The sequence below is a fragment of the Bos indicus x Bos taurus genome, chromosome 4 (genome assembly GCF_003369695.1).
Source record: "Bos indicus x Bos taurus breed Angus x Brahman F1 hybrid chromosome 4, Bos_hybrid_MaternalHap_v2.0, whole genome shotgun sequence".
In the NCBI taxonomy this organism is placed as follows: domain Eukaryota; kingdom Metazoa; phylum Chordata; class Mammalia; order Artiodactyla; family Bovidae; genus Bos; species Bos indicus x Bos taurus.
The window spans coordinates 17,248,498-17,275,939 of NC_040079.1; the positions used below are offsets into that span (position 1 = coordinate 17,248,498).

The following is a 27,442-nucleotide window of genomic DNA, read 5'->3' on the forward strand; positions in this document are numbered from 1 at the left end:
TTTGCGCCTTTGGAGTTGTATTCTTCTGCAGGTGCTGCATGGATTGGCGTATTCACTTTTACAGCATCTTTTCAGGAAGGGTTTTTTGTACCAAGGATTCCCCAAGAGAACAGGTGTCCTTGACTTGGTTAGGAGCATAGCAGGGTCTTTGTTTTGCTGGCATAAGAGCCCGTCATTTGGATCTTGTCATGTTTTTTTAATAAGAAAATGATGATATCCATTTAGTTCAAAAACAAGCATCTCTGCTTCATAAGTGTTTCTTCTAAGATTATCTGACAATAGTAAAGTGCCTCTAGCCTATTCTTCAGGGCACTTTGCAAAGATGCTGTCTTCCCCGTGACTCAAAAGAGCAGAGGCTCTTTTTCCTTCTTGTGTGGCTCTGTTTTCTCTCTCTGCTCTGCTCACCCCGCCCCCTGATGCTGCTTCACTGCTATTCTCTGAAATCTTTTAGCAAATCCCAGAGCTGCAAACATCTGGAAACAATAAATCTGCTGACCCCAAATCCACACCCCTTTCTTCTTGTAACCAGAAGGAAACCTCTTCCTATTGTCTGGGAGTAGATTAGTTTTGAAATATGATAAGAGAGAGAAGCCATTCAGTCCTATTTTGAGGCAGAGTCTTTTAAAATTTTGAATGATAAAAAAACAAAAACAAAAACCCTAATGCATGTCTTTCTTTTTATCTGTATTCTCTTTAATCTGTAGCCCAAAGGCATCACTTTTTACTGCTACCAGTAAAATTATAGCTTGGACCCGCCTCGCCCCGTTGAGTTTCTATTTAAAGACATGAACGCCATTGGCTTAGATGTTGCCTGCTTGGTGAAAACTTGTTCCCTCTGATGGGGACAGTCCATACCCCATGGTTGGCCTGGGACCTGGTTCCTGGCTCACGGGCACCGTGGGCAGCTGGATGGGGCTGCCTCAGACGCCACGTGTTCATTCACCAAATGCCGAGCCTTTGCTCTCAGCCAAGCAAGGTCGGGCTGGGTGACAAGCACAGATAACATGTGGTCCCAGCCTTCAAGGGGCTTCCCTTGTAGCTCAGTCGGTAAAGAATCTACCTGCAATGCAGGAGACCTGGGTTCGATTCCTGGGTCAGGAAGATCCCCTGAAGAAGGAAATGGCAATCCACTCCAGTATCCTTGCCTGGAAAATTCCATGGACAGAGGAGCCTGGCAGGGTACAGTCCACGGGGTTGCAAGAGTTGGACACGACTTAGCGACTAAACCACCTAAACCATCCTGCCTTCGAGGGCTTTCGTGAGGGAGGAAGTGGCTCAAAGCTGACACACAGCAGCGTGTCTGTCCAGGGCTCTGTGGCAGCTCAGATAAGGGGCTGAAGCTTGGAGGTTGAGGAGGGGAAGCCAGAAGAAGTGGGCCCAGGCGGTGGGGTAGGGCAGGTGTGGACGGCAGGAAGGATGGGGCGAAGGTGAATGGAACGAAGGGCACAGCCAACACCGAGGTGACAAGTGTAGGCAGGAGCCAGGCTCGGAGGGTTTATGGGACGTGTCAAGGGGTGGAGGTGATGCTGTCAGCTTGAGGGAGCACTGAGGGGTTCTCAGCGGGGAGAGTAGCTTGGACATATTGATTTGTTTTTGTTTTTAAATTTAGTTGCATTGGGTCTTTTGGTGTGTGCGTGGGCTCTTTGTTGTGGCTCCCAGGCTTTCTCTAGTTCCAGTGGGAGCTTCTCCTGTTGTGGTACCCAGGCTCTAGAGCTCATGGGCTCAGTAGTTACAGTGCTGCATGGGCTTAGTCACCCCGAGCATAGGGGATCTTAGTTCCCTGACCAAGGATCGAACCCATGTCCCCTGCATTGGAAGGCAGATTCTTAACCATGGGGCCTCCAGGGAATCCCCTGGACACACTGATGTTTGAAACAGTCCCTAAAGAGGGCAGTGTGATCAGCGGGTTGAAGTGAAGCGGGAAGAGTTTCTTCCATCTGAACAGAGTTCATCTCATCCTTTCTCTGCAAGGATCGTGCTAACACCTAAAGTGTTGGTGGTTCCAGGGTGCCCTTGGTCAGCTGACCAGGACTTGCTGGGGCCTGGGGGTGGGAGGATCTTGGAGAGCTGCTTGCCCACATCCTAGACCTTGGGATGAGCTACGGCCCCACACTGGGCTGCAGTGGAGACCTGGAGTGGCAGAAGGCTTGCCTTGTCTTCACCTCTTCAATGGAAACAGCACGGTGACCGTGGTGGCTTTTCACCGACCACATCTATCCAATAGCAAGCGCTGAAACAATGGCGCTCTCTTGGAGGTGGTGCGTTTTTGTTCAGCCACTTTGGGGATCAGCTCTGCTGTTTCCTTTGTCATCTCAACTGCTCCTTCCTAAGGGGGCTCAGGCTAACCCGAGTCCCGGGGCCTTCACTCTGCGTTGTTCCATCTGGGTCGTATTATATTTATGGCTCACACATTTTAAAATTCATCTGGCGTCTCTCCTGTTACTTGGCTGACCTGCCGTACCAGCCCACCCCAACTTGTCAGCAACGTATTCCAATGAGACACAGACAGTGGGGTTGTCCCCTCTGTGATGCATTAAAGAAGGAACAAAAGAGCTGTCTTTCCTTAGAAAAACTGGGTCCTAATAGGAATATTGAAAGTGCTCATGAATCTTGGCTCTTTTATAAAATGCCAATTGATGCTTATTTCTGCATGTGAAGGCTGGAAACACAAAACACCAGACTTAACGCTATAGATTTTTTTAAGACATGGAAAAACTAGAAAAAGTGTTCTGGGAAACAGGGATGAAACAAAGGGAGTTAATAGTTCCATAAGTGAGGGGAACAGTGTTTTCTCTAATTTTTTCCTTCTGTGTGGAGATGGCCTTTATTTCGTGTATAAGCACAGACTGGTTGCCAAATTTCTATTGTCATAGGAGGAGGCGACTCACCCAGCCTGAGAGAAGTCAGGGATCTAATGAATGTATTTAAAGATGCTAGTTGGAATGAACCAAAGCCAACAGGACTTCAAGGCTGTAACAGATGTATATTTCATTTATGATGTCTGCAGTATCATATATGATGATACCCTTTTCTTGGTTCCCCACAAAATTCAGTAAGTTTGGTGACCTTTTTAAAATTTGTTCAGTCATCAGATATTTATTGGGGGTCTACCATGGGTCACGTTGCTGAATTAAAACATTTTGTATCTAAATTTATATCTATAGCTTTACCTGGTCTCTGAGAACTCTCAACTGACTATTTATATCAACTGCTTGATCTTTCATCGACCAACAGCAAAAATATTGCTGTCAGTCTCATTTGTACGGTGCCTTGGCATGTATGAAGCATTTTGACGTTGTCGGGGAGGAAGGAATTTTCTAGGTCTCCTGGCCGGTCTACAAATTAAATTGACCTGAGACAGATTGACAGGAGGAAATCACAGAAAGGTTCAATAGCACGGGTTCATAGGAGAGACCCACGTATGGACATGAATAATGCACCACAATGGCCAAAGTGCTCACTTTAAATACACCAGCAGCTGAAGATGAGAGAGGGTGTCAGAGGCAGTCAGTTGGGACTGTAGAGGGGAGGAAGGCAGTTCACAGGGAGACGGAAAAGCAAAGGTTTGGTAAATAAGTGCTTGCTGAGTCTTGCAGAGACAGGGGCCCAGAGAGGAAAGGTGATAATCTCTTTCTGGAATAGGTCCTCTGTCTGTATTTTTTAGGCAGTTAGATGGGGGTGAATATCAGAGTTTTTCCTGAGTCTTTTGGGCCTTGCTTGTTTTCATCTTGCAATAATGCACCTGCCAAAGAGACATTGTTGTTCAGTTGCTCAGTAGTGTCCGACGCTTTGTGACACACACCCCCACCCCCACCTCCATGGACTGCAGCACGCCAGGCTTCCCTGTCTTCACCATCTCCTGGAGCTTGCTCACACTCATGTCCATTGAGTTGATGATGCCATCCATCTTGTCCTTTATTGCCCACTTCTCCTCCTGCCCTCATTCTTTCCTAGCATCAGGGTCTTTTTCAATAAGTCAGCTCTTCGCATCAGGTGGCCAAAGTATTGGAGCTTCAGCATCAGTCCTTCCAATGAATATTCAGGATTGATTTCCTTCAGGATTGACTGGTTGGATCTCCTTGCTGTCCCAGGGACTCTCAAGAGACATTTGGGGTAGCAAATTTTGTTTCCCTATGATGTATATATATGTTTCTTTTTTTCTTGCCAAGGTTTTCATCTTATTTTTTTTTTCAGTTTTTAAAAAAACTTATTTTTAATTAGAGGATAATTGCTTTACAGTGTTGTGTTGTTTTACAACAATGTGAATCAGCTGTAAGTGTAACTATAGCTACTCCCTCTTGAGCCTCCCACCTACCTCTCTAGGTCATCACAGAGCACTGAGCTGAGCTTCCTGTACTATATAGCTGCTTCCCACTTACGTATGTTTCTTATATAAACCTAAGAGTATATCGGAGAAGGCAATGGCACCCCACTCCAGTATTCTTGCCTGGAAAATCCCATGGGCAGAGGAGCCTGGTGGGCTGCAGTCCATGGGCTCGCTAAGAGTCGGACATGACAGAGCGACTTGACTTTCACTTCTCACTTTCATGCATTGGAGAAGGAAATGGCAACCCACTCAGTGTTCTTGCCTGGAGAATCCCAGGGACGGGGGAGCCTAGTGGGCTGCCGTCTATGGGGTCACACAGAGTTGGACACAACTGAAGTGACTTAGCAGCAGCAGCAAGAGTATATCAGGGCAGGCATTTAGTTCCTAGACCTGGCTACACAGACTGTACCAAGGAGGCGATGCGGTCTATATTTTTTCCCATATTCACTTTAGAGACCTTTGGTTAGAGGAGGCAATCTGTGGCTCTTCCTTCAATTTTGATAAAAGCAAATCATCTAACTTTCAAAAGAGGAGATTTTGATGGTTATGATTAGATGACTATTGATTATATCTGTTACTCTCTCATTTAGAGGAAACTTATGGAACTAAAATGAGGTGTAGCTGGGGTAAAAGCAGCCCCATGGATGAGAGATGTGCCTCTCCTGTAAAGCAGGAGAAGGATTCTTGAGAAAGGAGGAACCAGAAGATTATCTACAGAGGTTGTCTGTTTGGAGTTTGATTGCTTTAAAAGGAACACATGCCCCCAGGAAGGTGTGTGCGTGTATGCACGTTCAGTTGTGCCTGACTCTTTGCGACCCCATGGACCGTAGCCTGCCAGACTCCTCTGTCCACGCAATTTTCCAGGCAGGAATATTGGAGCGTGTTGCCATTTCCCCCTCCAGGGGATCTTCCCGACCCAGGGAGTGAACCTGTCTCCTGCGTCTCCTGCATTGGCAGCCAGACTCTTCACCCTTTGCTCCACCTGGGAAGCCCACAGTCCCAGAGATTCACGGAGTCCCAGTGAAGACGACTGGGACGTAGGGGGCGTCATGGAGATGCAGGTTGGGGCTCATTGTTTGGGAAACAACACTTTTGAGCCAAGAAATGTGCACCACGCACAATCTGCTTGTGTGTGGTGAAGTTGACTGCTGGTAACAAGATGTTATTAATTTAGAAAATATAGGCATGCCAGTCTTTGCCTTTTGTTTCCAAGCAGCATTGTAAGCATGATTTATATCAAGTTCTGTCCCCCTCTGCTGGTGTAAGTCGTTATTGCAGACTGCTTTCCTTCTACCCATCCAGCCTAGCTTTTTAGTGCTGAAAAGACCTTAGAGATCACAAATAGAAGCCACTGATGTTGTCACTCACCTGTGCGTAAAGTTAGCGCAAATACAGCAAAATCTTTCACTTCTACATGCAGTATATTGTCTAGAACAGCTCCTTAGATGGGTTGGACTTTGTCTTCTGACCGATAGCACTCTCTGTGGGTATAGAATTCAACCTGATGGAATTGCATGGGGAATTCCTGCCAAAGAGACCCTTGGGACCACTTACTAATATGTGGCTTATTTTCCTCTACTTTGCAAGTTGAGTAAAGGAAACAGTTAATACCCACCCCTGGGTATTACAGTCTGGCCTTCTCTCATTCGCCTCCGTCCTGACCCTTCTAGTGCAGCTAATGTGATCTTTTACCAGATCTCAAGTCTTCTCTGGTCCCTGATGCAATTGAGGACATTCTCTGAGTAGCCACCTCTTTTTATTTCTATATTTGGTCTGTCCTCTGAGTCCTGGCACAAGTCCCTGTTCTCTGAGAAGAGTCTCACCCCATGCCACCATCCGGGCTTGGGTCACTGCTGTGACAGTGGTCAGGCATAGTCTTGTGATGTCTTGTATCGTGGTCTAACTTTTTAATCTTTGTATTTTAATCTGTAGCAAGTATCTGTCTTTTCTGCAAACTCAAGGTATAATTCTTGCCCGGATCAGTGTTCTAGAGATGCATGTTGAAGTTGATGGGTAAGATTGCAAGCACACTTTTGGGTCAGAAAGCTGGCACTCACCATCAGCTTGACTGTCTCACTTGTGTGTGTGTGTGTGTTTCAGCTGCAGATCCCTAGTGTGAAGGGCTTCGACTTCGCTAAGCAGCACCTGGGTCAGCACAATAAGGACGACATACTGATCATTCACGAGCCAGCACCACTGCCGGGACCTGTGAAGGACCACACCACGCCCTCTGAGAACGGAGATGTGCCAAGCCCCAAGGCAAAGATCCCTTCCAAGAACATCCGTCACAGAGGAAGGTTCTTACTGGGCTTTCTGTATTGTTCTCTATCATGACCTGTGGTTCTATTTTCCGTTTGTTAGTTTCCAGTAGCAGAAGGGCTGATGGTGAATGTTGCCCAAGTCTGCAGCCTGGAAGACTGGTGAGATTGGCCCCCAAAATCAGCACACTCAAGGGCCCTTGGTCCACTCTAATGGACTCCCAGAGGAGGCCCATGTGCTTTCTTGCCCCAAAGTGGGTAAGGTTATGAATCACCGATCCATATGGTTTGATGGTCCCCCTGGAACTTCATTAGGGATTGACCAGCTCGAGGGTATATATTCTGGGGTGACCCCGCTAGGCCCTCTGGAGGTGATGTTAGGAATAATGTACAAAAATGTATAAAAAGTGCATGGCTTATGATACACACTTGGCCAGCATTGGCTCTGCCCTTGACTGTTATGCTGGCGGCTGGAGCTGGGGCTTCCTCTCTTGGTCTGCAGGTGACCTTCGTCACACCCTACTTTCTTTGCTTGGCTTTTCTCCATCTGCCCCTCTTGTCACCCTCCTTAGCATGTGTGCATGGATTCTCCATCGCCCTGCTCCCCACTCCCCTGCCCAGCTCCCCTTTCCCAGTTAATTCCCATTCCTCTTACCAACGTTAAGCACATGGGGCATTGCTGCTAACAGACTACCTACTGTGACCCTATGACCTTGTGAGACGGGCTGCCCTTCTCTAAAGAAGACAACGTTCAGGGTCAGGTTTTATTAACTTAGCTTTAGGTCAAAGCGTGATCAGGCTTTGGTATTGAAGCCTCGAATTATCAGCCTTCTTTTGAACTTTGGAATGCCAAATTCAGGTTTTCTGTTGAGAGGGGAAAAGTGTGTGATCATACCAACATTCCAGATGACATTGTACTTTCTGATTTATAAGAAAACATACCCCAGGGGTTCTGGCCTAGTTTTAAGAATTTAATGATTGTCAGAACATGATCTTTACAAAAGAAGATGAATAATGTAGAGAGAGATCATTTGCTTAATTATTTTGCAGAGTGAGAATAAATCAAATCATTAAAGATGATTGAATATGCTAGTACAATTTAACAAAGTCTTTTTTTCTCCTCTGGAAGCCTCAGCCTAGACACTTAGTCACAACATCTCAATGTTCTGCATGGTTAATATCAGAGTTTCGCATCCCTCAGGGGCACTAGAATGTCTGGGCATTTCAGAAAGTTCAAAGAGAAGGGGTGTTAACTGTTTAAGGCTTTTCAGTGAATCCTGGAGCAACTTGGGTTCTGTGACACACTTGCTTTTTATATATAGAATCAATTAACAGCGATAATCATTGCCTTTGTGTTAGAAGTGTAGGCTTCCTCCAAAGATTTGGAATTATATGGGGTGACTACAGAATGACCCTGGCTTCCTAGAAATTTTGCAGGCCCAGCTAACCCCTAACCAAACTTGAATCTCAGATCCTCTGATCCAACCCAGATTGCCAGGTTTCCACTGGGAGCTGGGGGGACTGTCCTCCAGCAAATACTTGGTTTTCTAGCATTTGTTGAAATGAGTCTGCTGAGCCATTTAGTAGGGTATCTCACGCTGTCCTTAAAAGGTGACCGTGCTGTCAATGCGGTCCTTGAAGATGCTGCGCCTCGAAACAGGGTTTTGGACTGTTTGACTTCTCTCAGTTTTGCCCAGAAGCCTGACTTCCACATCCAGATGAATGTGACCTTTCTGCCTGCTTTCTTTCTTTTTCCTAACATCTGCATTTGTTTTGTATCTGCAGAGTTTCTCCCTCAGATGCCGACTCCACAGTAAGTGAAGAGTCCAGTGAGAGGGAAGCGGGGGACAAGACTGCAGGAGCTGTGACCGATGGCAAGTCCCACAGAGCCCCACAGAGTGGTCTGTGACCCTTCTTGTTCTCCACTTTAAAAGTAGTAATTATGAGGGACTTCCCTGACAGTCCAGTGGTTTGGATTCTGCTGTTTCATTGCAGAGGGTGTGGGTTTGATCCCTGGTCAGGGAACTAAGATCCCACAAGCCCTGCAGTGTGGTGAAAAAAAAAAAAAGTCATTATGAGGTTCCAGTAGGCTAGGCTCTTATACTACTTCAAATGCAGAATGTAAAAAAGCCCTGTGCATTAGCATATTCATCATTCATACAGTGGATTTTTCAGATTAATTGTCACCATCTAACACTGTATCAGTGTCTGCATTGAGCTGGTGGGCCAGGCTAGAAGTTAAGAGATTCAGTTATGTGTGTTTTGAGGTTACTGGTCATGTTTGAATCTAGTTTGGGGTCCTAACAATTTTCCTCTTCAAAGGACAAGGAGGAATCCAACTAAAACTGCATCCAGGATTCGGTGACCTTCTTAGGGTCCCGTTTAAGTATTTCACGGCTGTCACTGTCAGAACGTTGATTATTTATTCTGGGTCCAAGGGCATTATATTTGGTCCTTGTCCTAGGTCTGTCTTCCAGGAGATAGTTGAGTGTGGTCAGATAGTTGTGTGTGTTGTCAGATGCTGTCGCTTCTTAGGCCAGGTTTGAAATGTACTTCACTCCCCTTCTAAACAGTATTGTCTTCAAACTCATATGTCTTGCAGTAGAACTTAGCTCATCGGTCTTACTGGACTTGGAGCCTTTTTTGGCCTGATGACAGGGTAGCTTTGGTGTTAGTTTAATAGATTCTGTTAAATAAATGCTCTTGTACTTGCTGGAGTTTTATTTATATTTCAGGATTGTGTTTTAGTAGTGCAAAGAAAATGGAAGTGCCTCTGGATATCATTTTATTATTTTTTTATTTGGCTGTGTCACGCCTCTTTTGGGATCTTAGCTCCTGACTAGGGATTGAACCCAAGCCCTTGGTAGTGAAACTGTAGAGTCCTAACCACTGGACTGCCAGGGAATTCCCAGGATATAATTTTTAATAGTAATTTATATACTTACGTTTTCCATTACAAATATCTCTATGAAATTGCAGTACAGACTGAACCATACTCTGTAAGTGAAGAGATTGTGGACAGAAGCTGGAGGGCCTATTTCATCCACTGTCATGTTTGTGACCTTGTATGTCCCTCAGTTGTGGGAACTCCTCTGGGACTAAACTAGCTGATTTTTGAGATGCCTTCCAGTTGTTTCTTTTTTGGTGTTAAAAACAAAAGCAAAAAAATCCCTTAGAATAAGGGAAGAATTTTTTTCTTTAGATCTAATGATCTAATTTCATAGAATCTTAAAAATTAGCACCATGGTAACAGGGGTACTGTTTCAGATAGACAGGATTAAAATCTAATTTTGATCCTGGGAAAGAAATATTTGGGGGACAAAAATCAGCTCTGGAGCATCTTAATTTCTGTTAATTGTATGTCTAAGAAAATCTTCCTCTTTAGTTCCTGTTTTTAACTCCTTCTGTGCTTAGTCACTCAGTCGTGTCTGACTCTTTGTGACCCTTTGGACTGCAGCCCACTAGGCTTCTGTGTCCATGAGATTTTCTAGGCAAGAATACTGGAGTGGGTTGTGATTTCCTCCTCCAGGGGATCTTCCCAACCCAGGGATCAAACCATCTTCTTCTGTGTCTCCTGCATTGCAGGCAGTTTCTTTACCCACTGAGCCACCAGGAAAGCCCTTTAACAAGTATTAGAACCAGTATATTATGCATGGCTAACAAAAATCAAATATCACTCTCAACATATATTCAAAATCCAGGTAGTAAACATGTCAGTGTTGGGGCTCAGAGTTGACTGTGGAAGGAGACAAGTGGCCTAGATGTTCTTGTGGGTCCTAGAAGGCTCACCTGCCACTATTTTGATTTAAAGATGTACTTACTTATTGATAATGGAATTAATATTCCATTATAAACATTCTGTTGGTTCAGTATTGCAGTAATTGAGGTTGCCATTTCCTGTGTCATTCTGTTCTGTGGACATCGTCTTACACTATAATTTCTATCCTTAATTTTTTTTGTTTTCTAATTTTTTAAGATGTATAGAACAGTCTTTTAAGAGAAAAGATTTTAACACCTACTTGCCTTAAGTAAGCAGTATTCATGCAGCATTGATCTATCTACGTAGCCCTTGCACTTTCCATTGTCATTATTATTCAGGCAGTTTTTAAAAAAATTGTACAGTGGATAGCAAACAATAAAAATATGTATTATTATATGTAAAATAATGTGTTACATATATATACTAATCTAGTTTGTTTATATATATATATGTATGGGGGTATATATATGTCTGTTTAACGTATAAATATGGCAAACAACATATCGCACTTTTCAGCCTTTGGATGAAGGGCTGAGTTCCAGGCAGTCTAGAAGTTGAGGGTTTTCTGTGCATCTCTTGCTTCTCCTGTTGCAGCTGGTGAATTATAGAGTGAGGATCCAGATGAGGGGTGGGAAGGGGCAGGGCAGGAGTCGGTAGGAGGCCTGCAGCCCCGGGGACCCAGGCAGGCAGATGACACAAGCAGACGGGCCTTTCTTCCTGTCACTTTTGCACCCTGGTTTTTTGTTTTCACTATCCTGGAGGAGGCCGCCTCTGCCTTCAGTATCAGTGACTTAATGGGACGCCCTTTGTGACATTTGCCGTTGGTTTGAAAGTTTGGGTTAGCAAGGCTGGCCTTATCTGGTAGAGCTAATTATCTCCTACTAGGCTCCATGCCTGTAATTTGAGTAGCTCCCTGGTGAAAGGTGCTGTCTGGCTGTGTTTGCATTATACAAAGGGTCAGCCTCCCTCCAGGCAGGGAAAGAAAGCCTGGGAACAGCCTGAATGCAGACAAGTGCCTCCTCGCTAAGAGACATCTTCATTCACAGAGTTAAGTATGTAATTTCTGATTACTTGGGATGAGTATTACTGAACATAAATGAATATAATTCAAATTGAGAGGAAATAGAAAGATTTGTGTCCCACTGCTGTGCATTCCTTCTATAAAATATCAACTACTACTCCTTACTGCTTTGCTCAACACTTTTTTACACTGAGGGGAAAACCTCTATATTTTTCACTTATGATTGAGGTTTCAAAACTCAGGCTTTTGTTTAGAAACAGTTTCTACATGCCCTCACTGCTTCTCTTGGCCTGTGTGTGTGTGCTCAGTCATGTCTTTTGCAACCCCTTGGACTGTAGCCCGCCAGGCTTCTCTGCCCATGGAATTTTCCAGGCAAGAATACTGGAGTGGGCAGCCATTTCCTTATCCAGGGGCTCTTCCAGACCCAGGGATGGAACCCATGTCTCTGGCATCTCCTGCATTGGCAGATGGATTCTTAACCACTAGCGCCACCCGGGAAGCCCCTCTTTTGGTGTTTGGCCACTTATTTTCGAGCAATGTTAGAGTAGCCCAGAGGGACTGTGGCTTAGAGGAGGGGCATCAGGGATCTTAGTGCATGTAACTGGAGAGTTCTTTTCATCTATTTGGCCCTTCTTAACCTCTCTCTTTGCCTTTTAAAAATAAAAGTTTATTGAGGCTATTTCTATTATAAAAGTAATACTGACTAGAGAAAATCCTCATTATAGAAAATACAAAAAAGCGGACAAAATGACCCATTACACCAAGATCCAGTCTCTTTTAACATTGTAACGTGTTTTTCTTTTTTCTATACATTTAAATGTCTTTCTTCTTTGCAGTTCTGACTAAAAAAAAACTTCATTGTGGTGAAATACATATAGCCATACAATTTACCTTTTTAACCATTTTTCAAGTGTTATCTGCATCTCTTTGTAAAGAGGGAACTAATTCCTTGAAGCAGCAGCTTTTTCTTCTCCTGACTCTTCAATGTCATTTTTTGCTGCATTAGAACTGAATAGCCAGCAGCATTCACCATTAACCAGTACTTGCTAGCAGGTCCACAGTCCCCCTGGTCTTTTGTTTTTTCGACGGTAAGTTGCCTTGGCAACTAAATTTATATCACTCTCACTCCAGATAAGCATGGATGTTCAGAGCTGTTAGCAGTGTTGTCCTCCACGTTCTGTAAATCGCCCCTGGCTGGCCAACCTCAGGCTCCTCTTACCCTTTACCCTGTCTTACTGAAGACTTTGAAACACCTTTAGACAAAACAGGATCATCCGGGACACAAAGTGTCATAATGATTTTCTTATCTTCCCTACAGATATCTGTAATTATTACTGAGGTTGAAGGAGACACTATTTAACCCAGACAGTTTAGGCTCAAAGAGTGACATTTCAAATATTCTGCCATGGAGTTGTGGATGTGTTTTTGGTCTGGTACCCATCTAAGGGTCCTTTAGGAAATAATCCATAATTGTGAAGGTTTGCTGTTTTCTTAGGGTGATGGTGTTTATTAATTCTGCTCTCCCTGTGTTCCAGGGCCAGCACCCAGCTCAGGGAACGAGCAGCACTCATCAGCCTCCATCTTCGAGCACGTGGACAGGATCTCCCGCTCCTCGGAGGCCAGTCGGCGGGTCCCCAGTAAGATCCAGCTGATTGCCATGCAGCCCATCCCAGCTCCTCCGGCTCCGCACCCCATCCTGGCTGACCGTGTGGCAGAAACCAACAAAATTAACAAAGAGGTATTTGCTTTTATGGAAAAGTACAGTATTAAAAAAAAAAACAAAACACCCTTAGATTCTGATTTGGTCACTGCTTAAAAATGAGTGAAAGTTAGTGTTAAAAGGTTGCTAATGATATGAGCTGCTCACGTGTGTGCATGCTAAGTTGCTTCAGTTGTGTCCAGCTCTTTGGGATCCTATGGACTATAGCCCACCAGGCTCCTCTGTCCATGGGATTCTCCAGGCAAGAATAATGGAGTGAACTGCCATGCCCTCCTCCAGGGGATCTACCTGACCCAGAATTGTGTCTCTTATGTCTTGTCATTGGCAAGTGAATTCTTTACCAGTAGTGCCACCTGAGAAGTCCCATGAGCTGCTCACAACTATTCTTAATTTTAAATCTGCTACTCAGTATTTTTAGGTCAGTTACTGATTGTGGACACTAGTGGGCACATTTGGAGATATGCAGATTAAAGACCAGGGCCGGCTATCCTTAGAAAGTCCGCCTTAGCCCGTGGCTGGGGTTTGGAATTAGATTTTGGAAAGATCCCCACCATTTCCAGAATGGAGTGGCTCACTGTACCTAAACTGTTTTTGTACAAACAGCATGATTTATGCTGAACAGCTCTTCCTGGAGTCTGGAATTTGGTACATGCTAGGCACAGGGTGCCTGTGTGAGCAGTCTCCAGTAAAGACCCTGTGAGCCCCGAGTATCTAATACACTTCCCTCGTAGACGTTTCACATGTGTTGTCGCAGGTCATTGCTGGAGGAATTCAGCACACCCCACATGACTTTACCGGGGAAGGACTCCTGGAAGCTTGCGCCTGGGTCCTCCAGACCTCACCCTGTGTGCCATTCCCCTATGCTGGTTTTGCTTTGTAGCCTTTTGCTGCAATAAATTGGACTGAATGCTGAGTCCTGAGGGTTCTCGCAGTGAATCACTGAACGCTGAGTAATCTTGGGACCACGGTAGATTCTGTGAACTCTGATAGGGCTGCTCTGGCCTCAAGATCTAAATCATGATTGGTAAAATACCCTATTCTAGTGACTCCTGGAAGAGTGAGTTAGATCTGCTTTCCTCCTAAGATTCTGGAATCAGAAGGCCAGCTCAAGTCACTGTTAAGTTGAACTTGAGAAGTTTGACCTGGGCTGGACCATGAGTGCAGGGAAAAGTATTTAGGGCTACACACAGCACAGCATCATGGCTGTCAGTTTCCTGCCTCTAAGGAATACCTGCTGCTCTTGTGAGTTCTGCTAGGTGAAGTAGTAATTGGTACAACTGAATCCTTAAAGTGGATTATCTTACAGAAGTCTTATCAAGAGTTCTTACACTTTGTCTTCTTCATTGGCTCCTTGCCAAGGTCGTGACCACGAGAACGTGTGTCATGGGTTCAAGGTGGCACGTGCTGTCCCATCTCACCAATGCTTGGGAGCCCTGGGGTTGCTCACATGACCCCCGTCCTAGCGTAGACCTGTTTCCATCAGTCCAGTGTTGCAGGTATCTCATACCAGCCGTGAGTAAGCGCTCTCGAGTGGGTTCTCTGTGTGATCGAAAGAAAAGAAGAGAATGAGTTCACCAGTCTGAGGCCTCACCACTGGAAAGCATTCATCTCCACTTTGTTCTTTTACTATCTTTTACAAATGTATTTGATGGATACATATAGTATGGGAAACATATATACTGATTATGAAGCATAAAATGAAAAACCAACTTAAGAACAAGAGCGTTATCAGTTCTGGTGGACCTACCTGTATGGTAGATACAGACATCTCAATGGAAATGTTTTCTTCGTAGGAGATTCTGGTGCAGATTCCTAGCATATCTTAGTCCTCCGGTGAGACCTCACGTATTTTAAAGAACAGTTAGATCCTGAAAGAGTTAGAGGGGCTTCCTGAACTCTCCTGCTGGGAAGTTTGTTGAGACTCTCATCTAGCTGACCCTCCTTCTCAGTCTCAAGGAGGACATGGCTTCTGGTCTGCAGTGGTGTGGCGGACCATGTCCGGTCTTGGACAGCGTCCTGTTGTCTCTTCCGGTTGGAGTCTCATCTTGGTTTCCCTTTTTTCCCTCTGTCTCCCTCCATCTCACTTGGTGTTAAGTTCTCTGAAGCAGGGCTAAGGGCTTAGAAAATGAGGTGATGTACGTTGATGAAGGCAGGGATTCCCTATTCTCCACCACAGCCCAACAGACTGGCTGCTCCCAGAGTCATGGCCTCCTTCCCCTAGACCTGTATCTGCATTCCTGTTTCTGGCCCTCACCCTCTGTCCACTACCCTTCCTCCCCGACTCTTCCAGACCTAGTTCGCGCCCCATGGAGCCAGGAGGACGTGTTTCCATACCTGTTGATGTTCTTCATTGAGGAGAGGGGTCTCCTGTCATGGGGCTTGTTTCGGTAACACTGAAACATCATTAGTAAATGGCTATTTTGTTGTATAGTGCAAATATCGTCTTTGAACTGTCTTAATTTAAAAACGTATTAAGTAATGATACTATTGGGTATGGAAAATATTTACTCTTTTCTTAGGAAGAATTACATCTAGGAATCACTGCCCCTCAGGATCTTCAAAGTTGCTACTGGACGATTTCCTGGGTTTGAGTACTTTTGGCCTTCCCAGGTCACGCAGTGGTACAGAATCCGCCTGTCAGTGCAGGAGATGCAAGAGGCATGGGTTCGATCCCCGGGTCGGAAAAATCCCCTGGAGGAGGAAATAGCAACCCACTTCAGTATTCTTGCCTGAAAAAAAATCCCATGGACAGAGGAGCCTGGCGAGCTGCAGTCCATGGGGTTGCAGAGTCAAATATGACTGAGCGAGTACCAAGGCTTCTCCCCTCACATGCACAACGTGGAGGGTGGGGACGCAGTTCGGGGATGGTGGCAGGCTCTCCGCGCCCGGTGTGGGTGTGTTTGCCCCTGTCGCCCCTTTAGTGCCTCTTGGGAGCCTAGGACAGGTGTGAGGGCGGGGGGTGGGGTCGGAGAGAGGGCCGGGGAGAGACACAAGATGCCTCTGGACTACTTTGTGCGCGGATCCCTGGAAACATGCAAACAGTCGGCTCGTCTCGCTCCCCAGATCCAGACGGCACTGCGGCACAAATCTGAGATCGAGCACCATCGCAACAAGATCCGGCTGCGCGCCAAGCGCCGCGGGCACTATGAGTTCCCGGTGCTGGACGAGCTGTCATCGGGCGACACGCGGGAGCGGCACCGCGTGTACCGCAGGGCGCAGATGCAGATCGACAAGATCCTGGACCCCACGGCCAGCGTGCCCTCCGTGTTCATCGAGCCCAGGAAGAGGTGGGCGTGCTGCCGGTGGCGGGGAACCCTGTGGAAGACTCCGGGCGGCAGGAAGGGGGCGACCCCGCCTGGCGATCACCTGTGGGGAAGGCCGCTTCCACCACTGTTACCCCAGGAGTCGCCATTTCTGGGTTTCTTGTCTCCTAGAATTCAGCTTTCTGAAATGGGAGCCCCTTCCTTCTCAGACGCTGAGCCCTGGCTCCCCCTCCCCCCTGTCCTCATCCTGCCCTCATCCCCAGTGTCCTCACCACCTCCTGTGCTTGGTAGATGCTCATTTCTTTTCCCGCTGCTGCCCTCAGCCTCTGTCTTCTTTGTCTCTCAGACCCCTGCCCCTTAAGGGAGAGGCGTTTTCTGTAAGGTTAGCTCTCATTTGTGTCTTGCTCGGCTCACCCCTGTGCTGGCTCGGGCTGCCTGCAGGTGGACCCCGTGCTCCTGTACCTGGTGGGGCCTCGAGTCTCTACCCAGCTGCTCCCCACCGAGGGGCCTGCCGCCCTACCAGGCGCTAGCCTCATTGCCCTCCAGACATTGATCTACATTCCCGTTTCTGGCCCTGGGCAAGATCCCAGCTGCAGCTCACACTCTCTCCACCTCTCTCCTGATTTATTATTTTTGTTGGATAAATTGGGCATATCCAAAGCTCCTTGTCCCTTTTCAAGACCTAGGTCAGGTCCCAGTAGCCAGCGATGATGTTATTCTGTATTGTTCTCTGTGTTAGTATTGTCTGCCCAGGTGGACTGTGTCTTTCTTAGAGCAGAGACTGTATCTTACACGTTGTTTATATCCGGTGAGGTGTTTCATACAGTGGCCAGCAGGTCCTAGGTAAAATCCTTAGCCTTTAGTTCATGAACCAGGGCAGGAAAGTAATTTCCTATGAAGATAATGTCTTTTTCTCCTGGCAGCTCCAGGATAAAACGTTCCCCTAAGCCACGCCGGAAACACCAGGTCAACGGCTGCCCCGGAGATGCTGAGAAGGACAGACTTATCACCACAGACAGCGACGGCACGTACAAAAGGCCACCTGGCGTCCACAACTCTGCCTATATTGGTTGCCCGGTGCGTAACGCTGACCCTTGCATCTGGTGGCCATCTGGAGATGAGTGAGCAGTGCCAGCTGCGGCCACGTGTGGTGTTGATGCTCCGGGGCCAGCTGGGTCGTGCGGCACATGTGGGTGCGGGCAGGGATGGGCCGCTCATTTGTGGAGAAACTTGAGTCCTGGGGACCAGGGGGCTGCTGGGGGCGCCCTCTGGAAACATGCTCAGTGCTTTTTTTTCCTCTGTGCAAGCCCTGTCTTCTTGGGCTTCAGGATGGGCACTTTTGGGGATTCACTGGAAAACAGAAATGTCCAGAAAGTTTTTTTTCCCCTTCCCCTGGTTGAGGGAACTGTTTGGATTTCTCGGTGGTAGGAGTGATATTTAGGGTTTTGTGCCCCCTTCTGTTCTTGGAGTGCTAAGATGTTCCCTCTATATGTGTGTGTTTGTGTGTGTATATATATATGTGTATGTATGTATGGCTTCCCAGTGGTTCAGCTTGTAAAGAATCCACCTGCAGTGCAGGAGATGCAGGTTCAATGCCTGGACTGGGAATATACCCTGGATAAAGGAAGTAGCAACCCACTCCAGTATTCCTGCTGGAAAATCGCAATCCATGGGGTTGCAAATGAGTTGGACACGACTGAATGACTAAACAACAATGTGTATATATATATATATTTCTAATTTTAATGGAAGAAAGAGCTTAATGGAAATTAAGAAATAGGGGCTTAATTTTTTTGGAAGGAAAAGCACGTGTTGAAGCAGATGTTGACAACATTAAGACACATACAGACCCCACTAAGTAGGGAGGAAAGGGCTAGCCTCCCCAACAGACCATGAGAAATACATATATAAAAACACTCCAAGACGGAGAGGAGCCCCAGATACCCAGGTGTCTTCTTGTTAATCCGTTTTTATCCAATGTGTCTGGCAGCACTGGGACACACAGTGGATGTCTGTGACCCTGTGCCAAGGTGCAGCCCCGACAGAGCTATCTTTGTTAAAGAAATGAGCGAAAAACACACTCTCGGAAAAAGTTTGTGGTGTACGTGATCACTTCAGATAGAGCTTATGTAACCAGTGTTTTATTTGAGTTTTATATTTTATCCCTCAAATTACACACATATCTAACATTGAGAGACACTAAGCATAATTACACATATGTGCCAAATGCCATACTGACATTGGGACTAAATATAATTGCATCATGATCATCTGAGAGATGATCCCAGGCTTCTTTCCCCAGGCTTTTCCTTGGAATCTTATTGTGATTCTGGTGTCCTAAGGCTGTCCCTTCCTAACTGGCTTGTGAGGGTTGATATAACTCCCGAGGGCCGGAAGGTCTACAAATTAGGCTCCCTTGCTCCTCAGCAGGATGAATGAATGAGTCCTTTCTGAAGGCTGTGAATAAATTCCTCTGGTTGGGGAACCAGCATTGGCAGTTCTCACAGTAGATGGCGATCTTGAGCTGCCTCTGTGTTTTTGGACCGGCGTCTGGGTGTCTGTGGTGTCTGGCTTGATCCAGGAAGGGATGTCTCCTTGGCTCCCCAGGATGGTCCCTTGGAGCTTTTTTTTTGTCTAATCCGGGATCTCAGAGACCGTGTTGTGTGAAACTAAAGAATAGATTAGTTTGCTGGGAGAAATATCAATGACCTCAGATATGCAGATGACACCACCCTTATGGCAGAAAGCAAAGAACTAAAGAGCTTCTTGATGAATGTGAAAGAAGAGAGTGAAAAAGTTGGCTTAAAGCTCAACATTCAGAAAACTAAGATCGAGGCATCTGGTCCCATCACTTCATAGCAAATAGATGGGGAAACAGTGACAGACTTTATTTTTGGGGGCTCCAAGATCACTGCAGATGGTTAATGCAGCCATGAAATTAAAAGACTCTTGCTCCTTGGAAGAAAAGTTATGATCAACCTAGACAGCTTATTAAAAAGCAGAGACATTACTTTGCCAACAAAAGTCCGTCTAGTCAAAGCTATGGTTTTTCCAGTAGTCATGTATGGATGTGAGAGTTGGACTATAAAGAAAGCTGAGTGCCAAAGAATTGATGCTTTTGAATTGTGGTGTTGAAGACTCTTGAGAGTCCCTTGCACTGCAAGGAGATCCAACCAGTCCATCCTAAAAGAGATTAGTCCTGAATATTCATTGGAAGGACTGATGCTGAAGCTGAAACTCCAGTACTTTGGCCACCTGATGTGAAGAACTTACTCATTTGCAAAGACCCTGATGCTGGGAAAGATTGAAGGCAGGAGGAGAAGGGGACGACAGAGGATGAGATGGCTGGATGGCATCACTGACTCAATGGACATGAGTCTGAGTGAACTCCGGGAGTTGGTGATGGACAGGGAGGCCTGGCGTGCTGCGGTTCATGGGGTCGCAAAGAGTCGGACACAACTGAGCAACTGAACTGAACTGAACCTGTCCTCCCCTTCCTGTCTTGATCCTAAATCAGGCTTCTTTCATGGTGGCCCAGACCATCCTTCTTCTCTTTGCTTTTTTTCTTAGCAGAAACTGCAGAGTTTCCTCCCTCAGCTGGAGGGAAGAAGCTCTTCCCTGGTGAGTACCACCTCAATCAGCTGCTTCGTCCCAAATGGCTCCAATTTGCAGAGGTACCCTAAGAAGACATTCTTCCTTACATGGACTTTTTACTTTCTCTCCTTAAAGTTCTGAAATGTATACTTTCTTTTTTATTTTAATACTTATATTGTATGATTTTATTTTAATTTTTATTTTATATTGGAGTGTTGTTAATTTCGGGCTTCCCAGGTGGCATAGTGTAAAAAATCTGCCTGCCAGGGTAGGAAATGCAGATTCAATCGCTGGGTCAGGAAGATTCCCTATAAAAGGAAATGGTTACCCACTCCAGTATTCCTGCCTGGAGAAGCCCATGGACAGAAGAGCTTGGAGGGCTACAGACCATGGGGTCATAAAAGAGTGGGACCAAGCTGAGCACACACACACACAGTTGATTTACAGTGTGTGTTTCAGGTGTACAGTAAAGTGATTCAGTTACACATACATCTTTTCTTTTTCAGATTCTTTTCCAATATAGGTTATTACAGAATATTGAGTAGAGTTCCTTGTACTTGTTTATTATGTAATTTATATGTGTGTGTGCTCAGTTGCCTCTGACTCTTTGGAGACCCCATGTACTATAGCCTACCAGGCTCCTCTGACCACTGAATTTTCCAGGCAAGAGTACTGGAGTAGGTTGCCATTTCCTACTCTATGGATTAATTTTCCATGCCTAGGATTCAAACCCTATCTCTTGTGTCTCCTGCATTGGCAGGCAGATTCTTTACCACTGAGTCACCTGGGAAGCCCATTTTATATATAGTAGGGTGTATATGTTAATCCCAACCTCTTAATTTATCCCTCCCCCAGCCTACCTTTCTCCTTTGATAAAGCCATAAGTTTGTTTTCTAAGTCTGCGAGTCTGATGAAATGTATACTTTCAAAGATAATGCCTTTTTGAGCACTCACCTTTTTATAGGTAGTATTTCATCTTGAAGGTTATACCACGCATACATGCTTTTGAACTGTCTTGAATTTTGTGCTTTCCCCTCAAAATATCTTCTTGCGAGCTTTCTTCTCTTGAAGTAAAAGAAATATTCCTGGATTTCTCGTAAATAGGGTTACCATTATAAATCAGGATTCAGCAAACTATGACCCTCAGGCCAAACCCAGCCTACTGCTGGCTTTTGTAAAGTCTTATTGGAACACAGCCACACCCATCATTTTTGTGTTATCTATGACTGCTTTTGCTAAGGTGGCAGAGCTGAGTAGTTATATGGCTCACAAAGCCTAGAATATTTACTTTCTGGCCCTTTATGGAAGTTTGTCAACCCCAATATAATTTATTTTCCAAGTCACACCCTTGTGAGGATGACAGTAGATGGTTTTACTTATCCTAGGATAACAAGCATGAACCGAGATTGTCCTGGACCAACCATAGGACATGATCACTCTCTTATAATATGAAGGGTTGCAGAGAGGCACCAGAATACATCATAAAAATACCTTTTTTTTTTTTTTTTTAACTAAAGGTAAAAAAGTTCTCATATATTTCTGGGGAGTGATAGGTGAACATTATTTGTGCCAAGGAAACAAACTAAATGTCAAAGTCATCAAACTTGGATTCAAGAGAATGGAATTCAAATTCCAACTCCTGAGTATCCTAGGTAGATCTCAACTTCTGTTGATTATAGTACCATCTGTTAAGTTCCATCTACATGTGAAACACTGTGCTGGATGTTGGGACACAGGAATAAATAAAATAAATAAAACCTCCTCTTGGCCTGCAGGTTGCTGAGAGTCTAGTCTGTGAATTTGGGGGGTGGGGGCAGCAGGAAGGCCAGAGAGCAGGAAGCTCTCACATCATAGCTCTATGGCTCTTTGCCTTCATGGCAGGATTCATGGGACCAATGAGACTCCAAGGGAACCTAACTTCACACCTTTGCAACAGGTCTCTCTTGCTATAGAAGTTACACCTTTTTTAAAGTTACACCCACTGATGCTGAGATTGGCAGTGCCTGTAGGGGACTCTATTTGGGCGACTCACCTCAAATGTATATAGGGTTTGTCCCCCATTTAAATTTCAGTTTGCGCTGTAGCCACAGTGCTCGTTTCCTTGCGGTGCAGTTATTGAAAAACACCACCAGAAACATTGCTTCCGGTTTTAGAGAGACCCTCTTAATTACCAGTAGGACGTTTCTACGGATATACTTTTCTTTCTCGCCATGGGGTGTTGGGTTGGTGGCCCTCTACTCACCACATTCTTCCTGATCTGCTCCTCAAGTAAACCAAAAGCAGAAGGCATGAGTGTGGGCCATTTTGTACCCTGTAAGGAGAGGATCACAGAGTCTTTCCAGTATTATGTCATAAGCCGGAGACCTTTGCAGCCCCAAATCCTTCCTCGATGACGAAGTCACTTAGTGGAACTTTACTAGAATATTGTAATTTTGGAGAAGTAGTCTTTCAGGACCCAGTGTGTATTGTAGGGACTGAGACCACCCACTTACAGTCGTGAAGGACAGAGCACCGGCCTATCTCAGGAGCAGTCTCTGCCCAACAGCACCTGTTTCGGTGGAGGACGAGGGCCCAGTCTGCCGAGAGAATCCAGAAATCTGAGTTTTCATAGGAAATTTTCAGATTTTTAAAATATTGACTATTTTTTAAATACTGCGTGGGCCAAGCAAAATAGGTTTGTGAACTGTTGGTGGGTTTGCCAGTTCGTCTATTTTCCTCTCTGTTTGGAATTACACAGCTGCTGCTCTTAAGTGTTTGATGCTGGTGTGAATAATAACTGATCCTCAGTGGACAGACCACAGTCATTAGGAAGTGCTTCAGACAGTTGACTAAAAGTAAGGATGTCACTCTGGAATAGAGATTTTCTTTGTAAGAGGTTCACTGATCCGAACAAATATGGGAATTCCTTTGGCCCTTCTGTGGGACAATCCAGCTAGCGAAGCTAAAACTGTGGACCTGTAGGGTAAGCAGAGAATTCCAGGAAAAGGTACCCACCCAAAAAGTGATAACAGAAGCAGAATTAATTTTCTTGGACTCCAAAATTACTGTGGACTGTGACTACAGCCATGAAATTAAAAGACACTTGATCCTTGGAAGAAAAGCTTTGACAAATGTAGACAGTGTATTAAAAAGCAGAGACGTCACTTTGCTGACGAAGGTGCGTATAATCCAAGCTTTGGTTTTTCCACTAGTCATGTATGGATGTGAGAGTTGGACCGTAAAGAAGGCTGGGTACTGAAGAATTGATGCTTTCGAATTGTGGTGCTGGAGAAGACTCTTGAGAGTCCCTTGAACTTCAAGGAGATCCAACCAGTTAATCCTAAAGGATTGAAGACTCCTAAGGAATATTAATTGGAAAGACTGATGCTGAAGCTGAAGCTCCAGTAATTTGGCCACCTGATGTAAAGAACCGACTAACTGGAAAAGATCCTGATGCTGGGAAAGATTGAAGGCAGGAGTAGAAGGCAGAGGATGAGATGGTTGGATGGCATCACTGACACAGTGGGCATGATTTTGAGCAAGCTCCATGAGATAGTGAAGGACAAGAAAGCCCAGCATGCTGTAGTACGTGGAGTTGCAAAGAGTTGGACACGACTGAGCAATTGAACAACAACTTCTTCTTTGAGGACATGGGGTCACCAGCCCACTGAATAGAACCTCTTCTCTTTTCAGTGTGTCAGTTGAAGTAATTGTAATTAAAAATTTTTAATTGTTACTTATGTCCCTGCCTCTTAGACAGTGGGTATAGAAGTTAAACTTTTCTTGTCAGCTCATGTTATCCAGGGACACCTCCTTTTTAAGAAAGTAGTTTCTGAACAAATAATTGATACTATTTACTGTTTATAAAGAGTTGCCACAATAAGTATTAAAATGGTTTATACACGCATAGTTGTAATATGGTGGTGACTTGGAATTGTTTTGGGTTGTATAGGGCTGTTCTGTTATTAATAGTCAATAGACTGCTTTAGTGGGGGGTTTCTGTATCTATGGAACATCAACTAGGTATTTTAGTATGTAAACTCTGACAGAGAAGGCAATGGCACCCCACTCCAGTACTTTTGCCTAGAAGATCCCATGGACGGAGGAACCCGGTAGGCTGCAGTCCATGGGGTCGCTAGAGTTGGACACAACTGAGCGACTTCACTTTCACTTTGCACTTTCATGCATTGGAGAAGGAAATGGCAACCCACTCCAGTGCTCTTGCCTGGAGAATCCCAGGGACAGGGGAGCCTGGTGGGCTGCACAGAGTCAGACACGACTGAAGCGACTTAGCAGCAGCAGTATGTAAACTCTGACACATCGTTTTTGGTTGTTGGGGGCTCTCAGGAAAAATATGAACTTCCAGGTACTGAGATATCTTTCAGGGAGTTGATTGAGTTTTGCCTGACAAATGGTTGTTGAATATTTTTACTTTTTTTCTGATTTCAAACTTTTTGCCCCTATGAAAGGTAACACACATTCCTCGGCTGTGATTTGAAAAATTTTTATGGTAAACCCATTCCTCAATGGCAGTGAAAATGGTTAAAAATTCTGTCTTGGTCCTAAAATTTTGTTTTCCACAGAAGCTCGTGTCTGATTCTTTTTTTTTTTTTTTAATACAATTGCTTTACAATGTTGGGTTTGTCTCCACTGTTCAGTGAAGTGAATCAGCAGTATGTATACATATATCCCCTCCCTCTTGGATCTTTCTCCCACCCATCCCGCCCCTCTTGGTTGCCACAGGGCACTGAGCTGAGCTCCCTGCGCTCTATAGCAGCTTCCCACTGGCTCTCTCTATTACACATGATAGTGTGTGTCAGTGGTGCTCTCCCAGTTCATCCCACCCTCCCCTCCCCTGTGTGTCCACGTCTGTTCTTTATCCCCTGCCCTGCAAATGGCTTCATCTGTACCATTTTCTAGATTCCATTTATATGCATTAGTACGCAATATTTGTTTTTCTCTTTCTGACTGACTTCCTTCTGTATGACAGACTCTAGGTCCACGCACATCTCTACAAATGACCCAGTTTCGTTCCTTTTTATGGCTGAGTAATGTGATTCTCCACTTTGCTGTTTCCCCTGCTGTAGTCTGATCCTGACCTCCCGGCTGATGTGCCCACGCCGTCGTCGGCGGAGCTGGGGAGGTATCCAGGCCTGCCCTTCCCGGCCTCCCAGTACATCCCGCCCCAGCCGTCCATCGAGGAGGCGCGCCAGACCATGCACTCCCTCCTGGACGATGCTTTTGCCCTGGTGGCCCCCAGCAGCCAGCCCCCGAACGCTGCGGCTGCAGGCCCTGGCGTCCCAGCCGGCCTGCCCGTGAACAGCACCCCTTCCCGGGAAGAGAGACGAGCCACCCAGTGGGGGTCCTTCTACAGCCCAGCTCAGACGGCCAACAACCCGTGCAGTGTAAGTGTGGACCTTCTGGAATTCTCTCATGGGCAAGATGTTGTTTGACTGCCTCATTTTCAGGATCCCTGCAATACCCTGATTGGATTCGACTGGAATCAAAGTTTGGATGATGAGTCTTAATTTTTATTATCTTATAAGTTAATTCTCAATGTTGAAAACATTCTTTTGTGCAACTTGGACATTTCATGGAGATACCTTCCTGAATTTGCCTCCATGAAAGGTATGAAATTCATTGTCATAAAATATATGTGGAGTAACTGTCAAAATATATTCTCGTTTTTTTGTTTGTTTAGTTGTTCAGTCCTGTCTGACTCATGTGACCCCATGGACTGTAGCCCACCAGGTTTCCTCTGTCCCTTGGATTTTCCAGGCGAGAATACTGGAGTGGGTTGCCATTTTCTACTCCAGGCAATCTTCCCAACCCAGGGATCAAACTCACATCTCCTCCAGCTCCTATATTGGCAGGCGGATTCTTTACCACGGGAAAGACATGGCTCGGTGGTAAAGAATCCATCTGCCAGCGCCGGAGACATGAGTTTGATCCCTGGTTCGGGAATGTCCCTTGGAGCAGGAAATGGCAACCCACTCCAGTATCCTTGCCTGGGAAATCCCATGGACAGAGGACCCTGGTGGGCTACAATCCGTGGGGTCGAGGAAGAATCAGACAGGACTTAGAGACTAACACAACAACTAGAAAATTTTCATTGATGTCTCCATAAAAGATATGGTCAAGAATGCCCTGGAGTCATTCAGCTTCTTTTTGTAGGCCGCCTGGGACTGAAGAGGAGTGGGGAGGCCCTGGGAGTGGAGGGACTGAAGAGGGGAGGGGAGGCCCTGGGAGTGCAGGCATCTAGTCCACGAGGAGCCAAGCACAGTTGCTTTCAAACACCAGGTTTCCATCTCTGGAGCTGACATTTCAGTGCTTCATCTGTTTTTGTTATCCTTTATTTTTCATATTCGGTCAGTGCTTTCAAAGGTGCTTTCTCAAGTCATGGATAAGAAGTAAAACTCAAGGATAAAATATTAAACATTATCTTTTACTAATTTCAGATGATCAGACTGAAACATTTGACATTTTACAGTTTAAATTTCTTCTTCAAGGAATGTTTATCCAGGGTTCCTCTAGTTTTGTTAACTATATTAAGGTTCAATTGGGTGATCATAACATATGTTAAAAGAATTTTCAGCTCTGGAGACTTCCCTGGTTGTCTGGTGGTTAAGACTCCATCCTCTCAATTCAGGGGGCCCAAGTTTGATTCCCTGGTCAGGGAACTTGATCCCACATGCTGCAACTAAGACCTGGCACAGACAAATACGTCTTTTTTTTTTATTTTTAAAGAAGAATTTTCATCTCTGAAATTGGTTTGGATTTTCAAAGTCGGCTCTTAGATAGTTTTTTACAAGGCATAGTGAGCATGTGTCTGAGGTATAGATCACAGCCACCATGCAGGAGAAAAATACTGTCTAACCTAGTCATTGTTGGTTTACGTATTAAAATGTAGATTGTTTCAACAGTAAATGTTAAACCATTTCATAATTATAGGTGGTATGTAATGATAAACTAATAGTTTATAATCTTTAAGCAAATGGATGATACACAACAAAACTCAGCAATGAAAATGAATTTGACCATATCCGCTGTCTATTTACTTTAAGCTTATCTCACTTGTTTATTCACTCAAATGTATTTCTGAAGCACCTGCTTTGTGCTGAGTGCTCTGCAAGGTGTTGGGGCTATAGAAGTGTACAACCTGCAACTCCAGCTCCTGCATCCCAGTGGGCGTATGTGGACAGTGGAAACAGTAACTCAGTTCAGCATAGGGTGGGTGTCGGGCAGGAGGAGAGTATGTGGGAGGAGCCCCTGACCGAAAGTGTTGGGGAAGGAGTTTCTAGACAGAATGACATCTAAGTGGAAGTCTGAGGGTAATTAGTGGTTTCAGTTAAAGAAGAGTATTCCGGGTAGTGGGAAAGCTAGCAGAGACCCAGAAACAAAAGTATCTGGTACAAACCCCTCTTCTGGACAAAATGGAGGAAAGGCTCAGGATTTATCTTCCCTCCAGAAACAAGTAAAATAACTGAACAAAATGTATGGGTTTTCACCACATTGGACTT

The 27,442-nt window shown here is 45.3% G+C and overlaps 1 protein-coding gene across 1 annotated transcript in view; it reads left to right on the forward strand.

Annotated features, from left to right (window-relative positions):
- KIAA1549 (KIAA1549 ortholog) overlaps positions 1–27,442 on the forward strand; it is a 141,756-nt gene that overhangs the window by 90,954 nt on the left and 23,360 nt on the right. The window contains exons 13-18 of the mRNA XM_027538424.1: positions 6,428–6,624; positions 8,371–8,486; positions 12,902–13,104; positions 16,150–16,373; positions 17,273–17,426; positions 25,010–25,327. Of these exons, the coding sequence (XP_027394225.1) occupies positions 6,428–6,624; positions 8,371–8,486; positions 12,902–13,104; positions 16,150–16,373; positions 17,273–17,426; positions 25,010–25,327 (1,212 nt within the window). The remainder of the gene's footprint in view (positions 1–6,427; positions 6,625–8,370; positions 8,487–12,901; positions 13,105–16,149; positions 16,374–17,272; positions 17,427–25,009; positions 25,328–27,442) is intronic.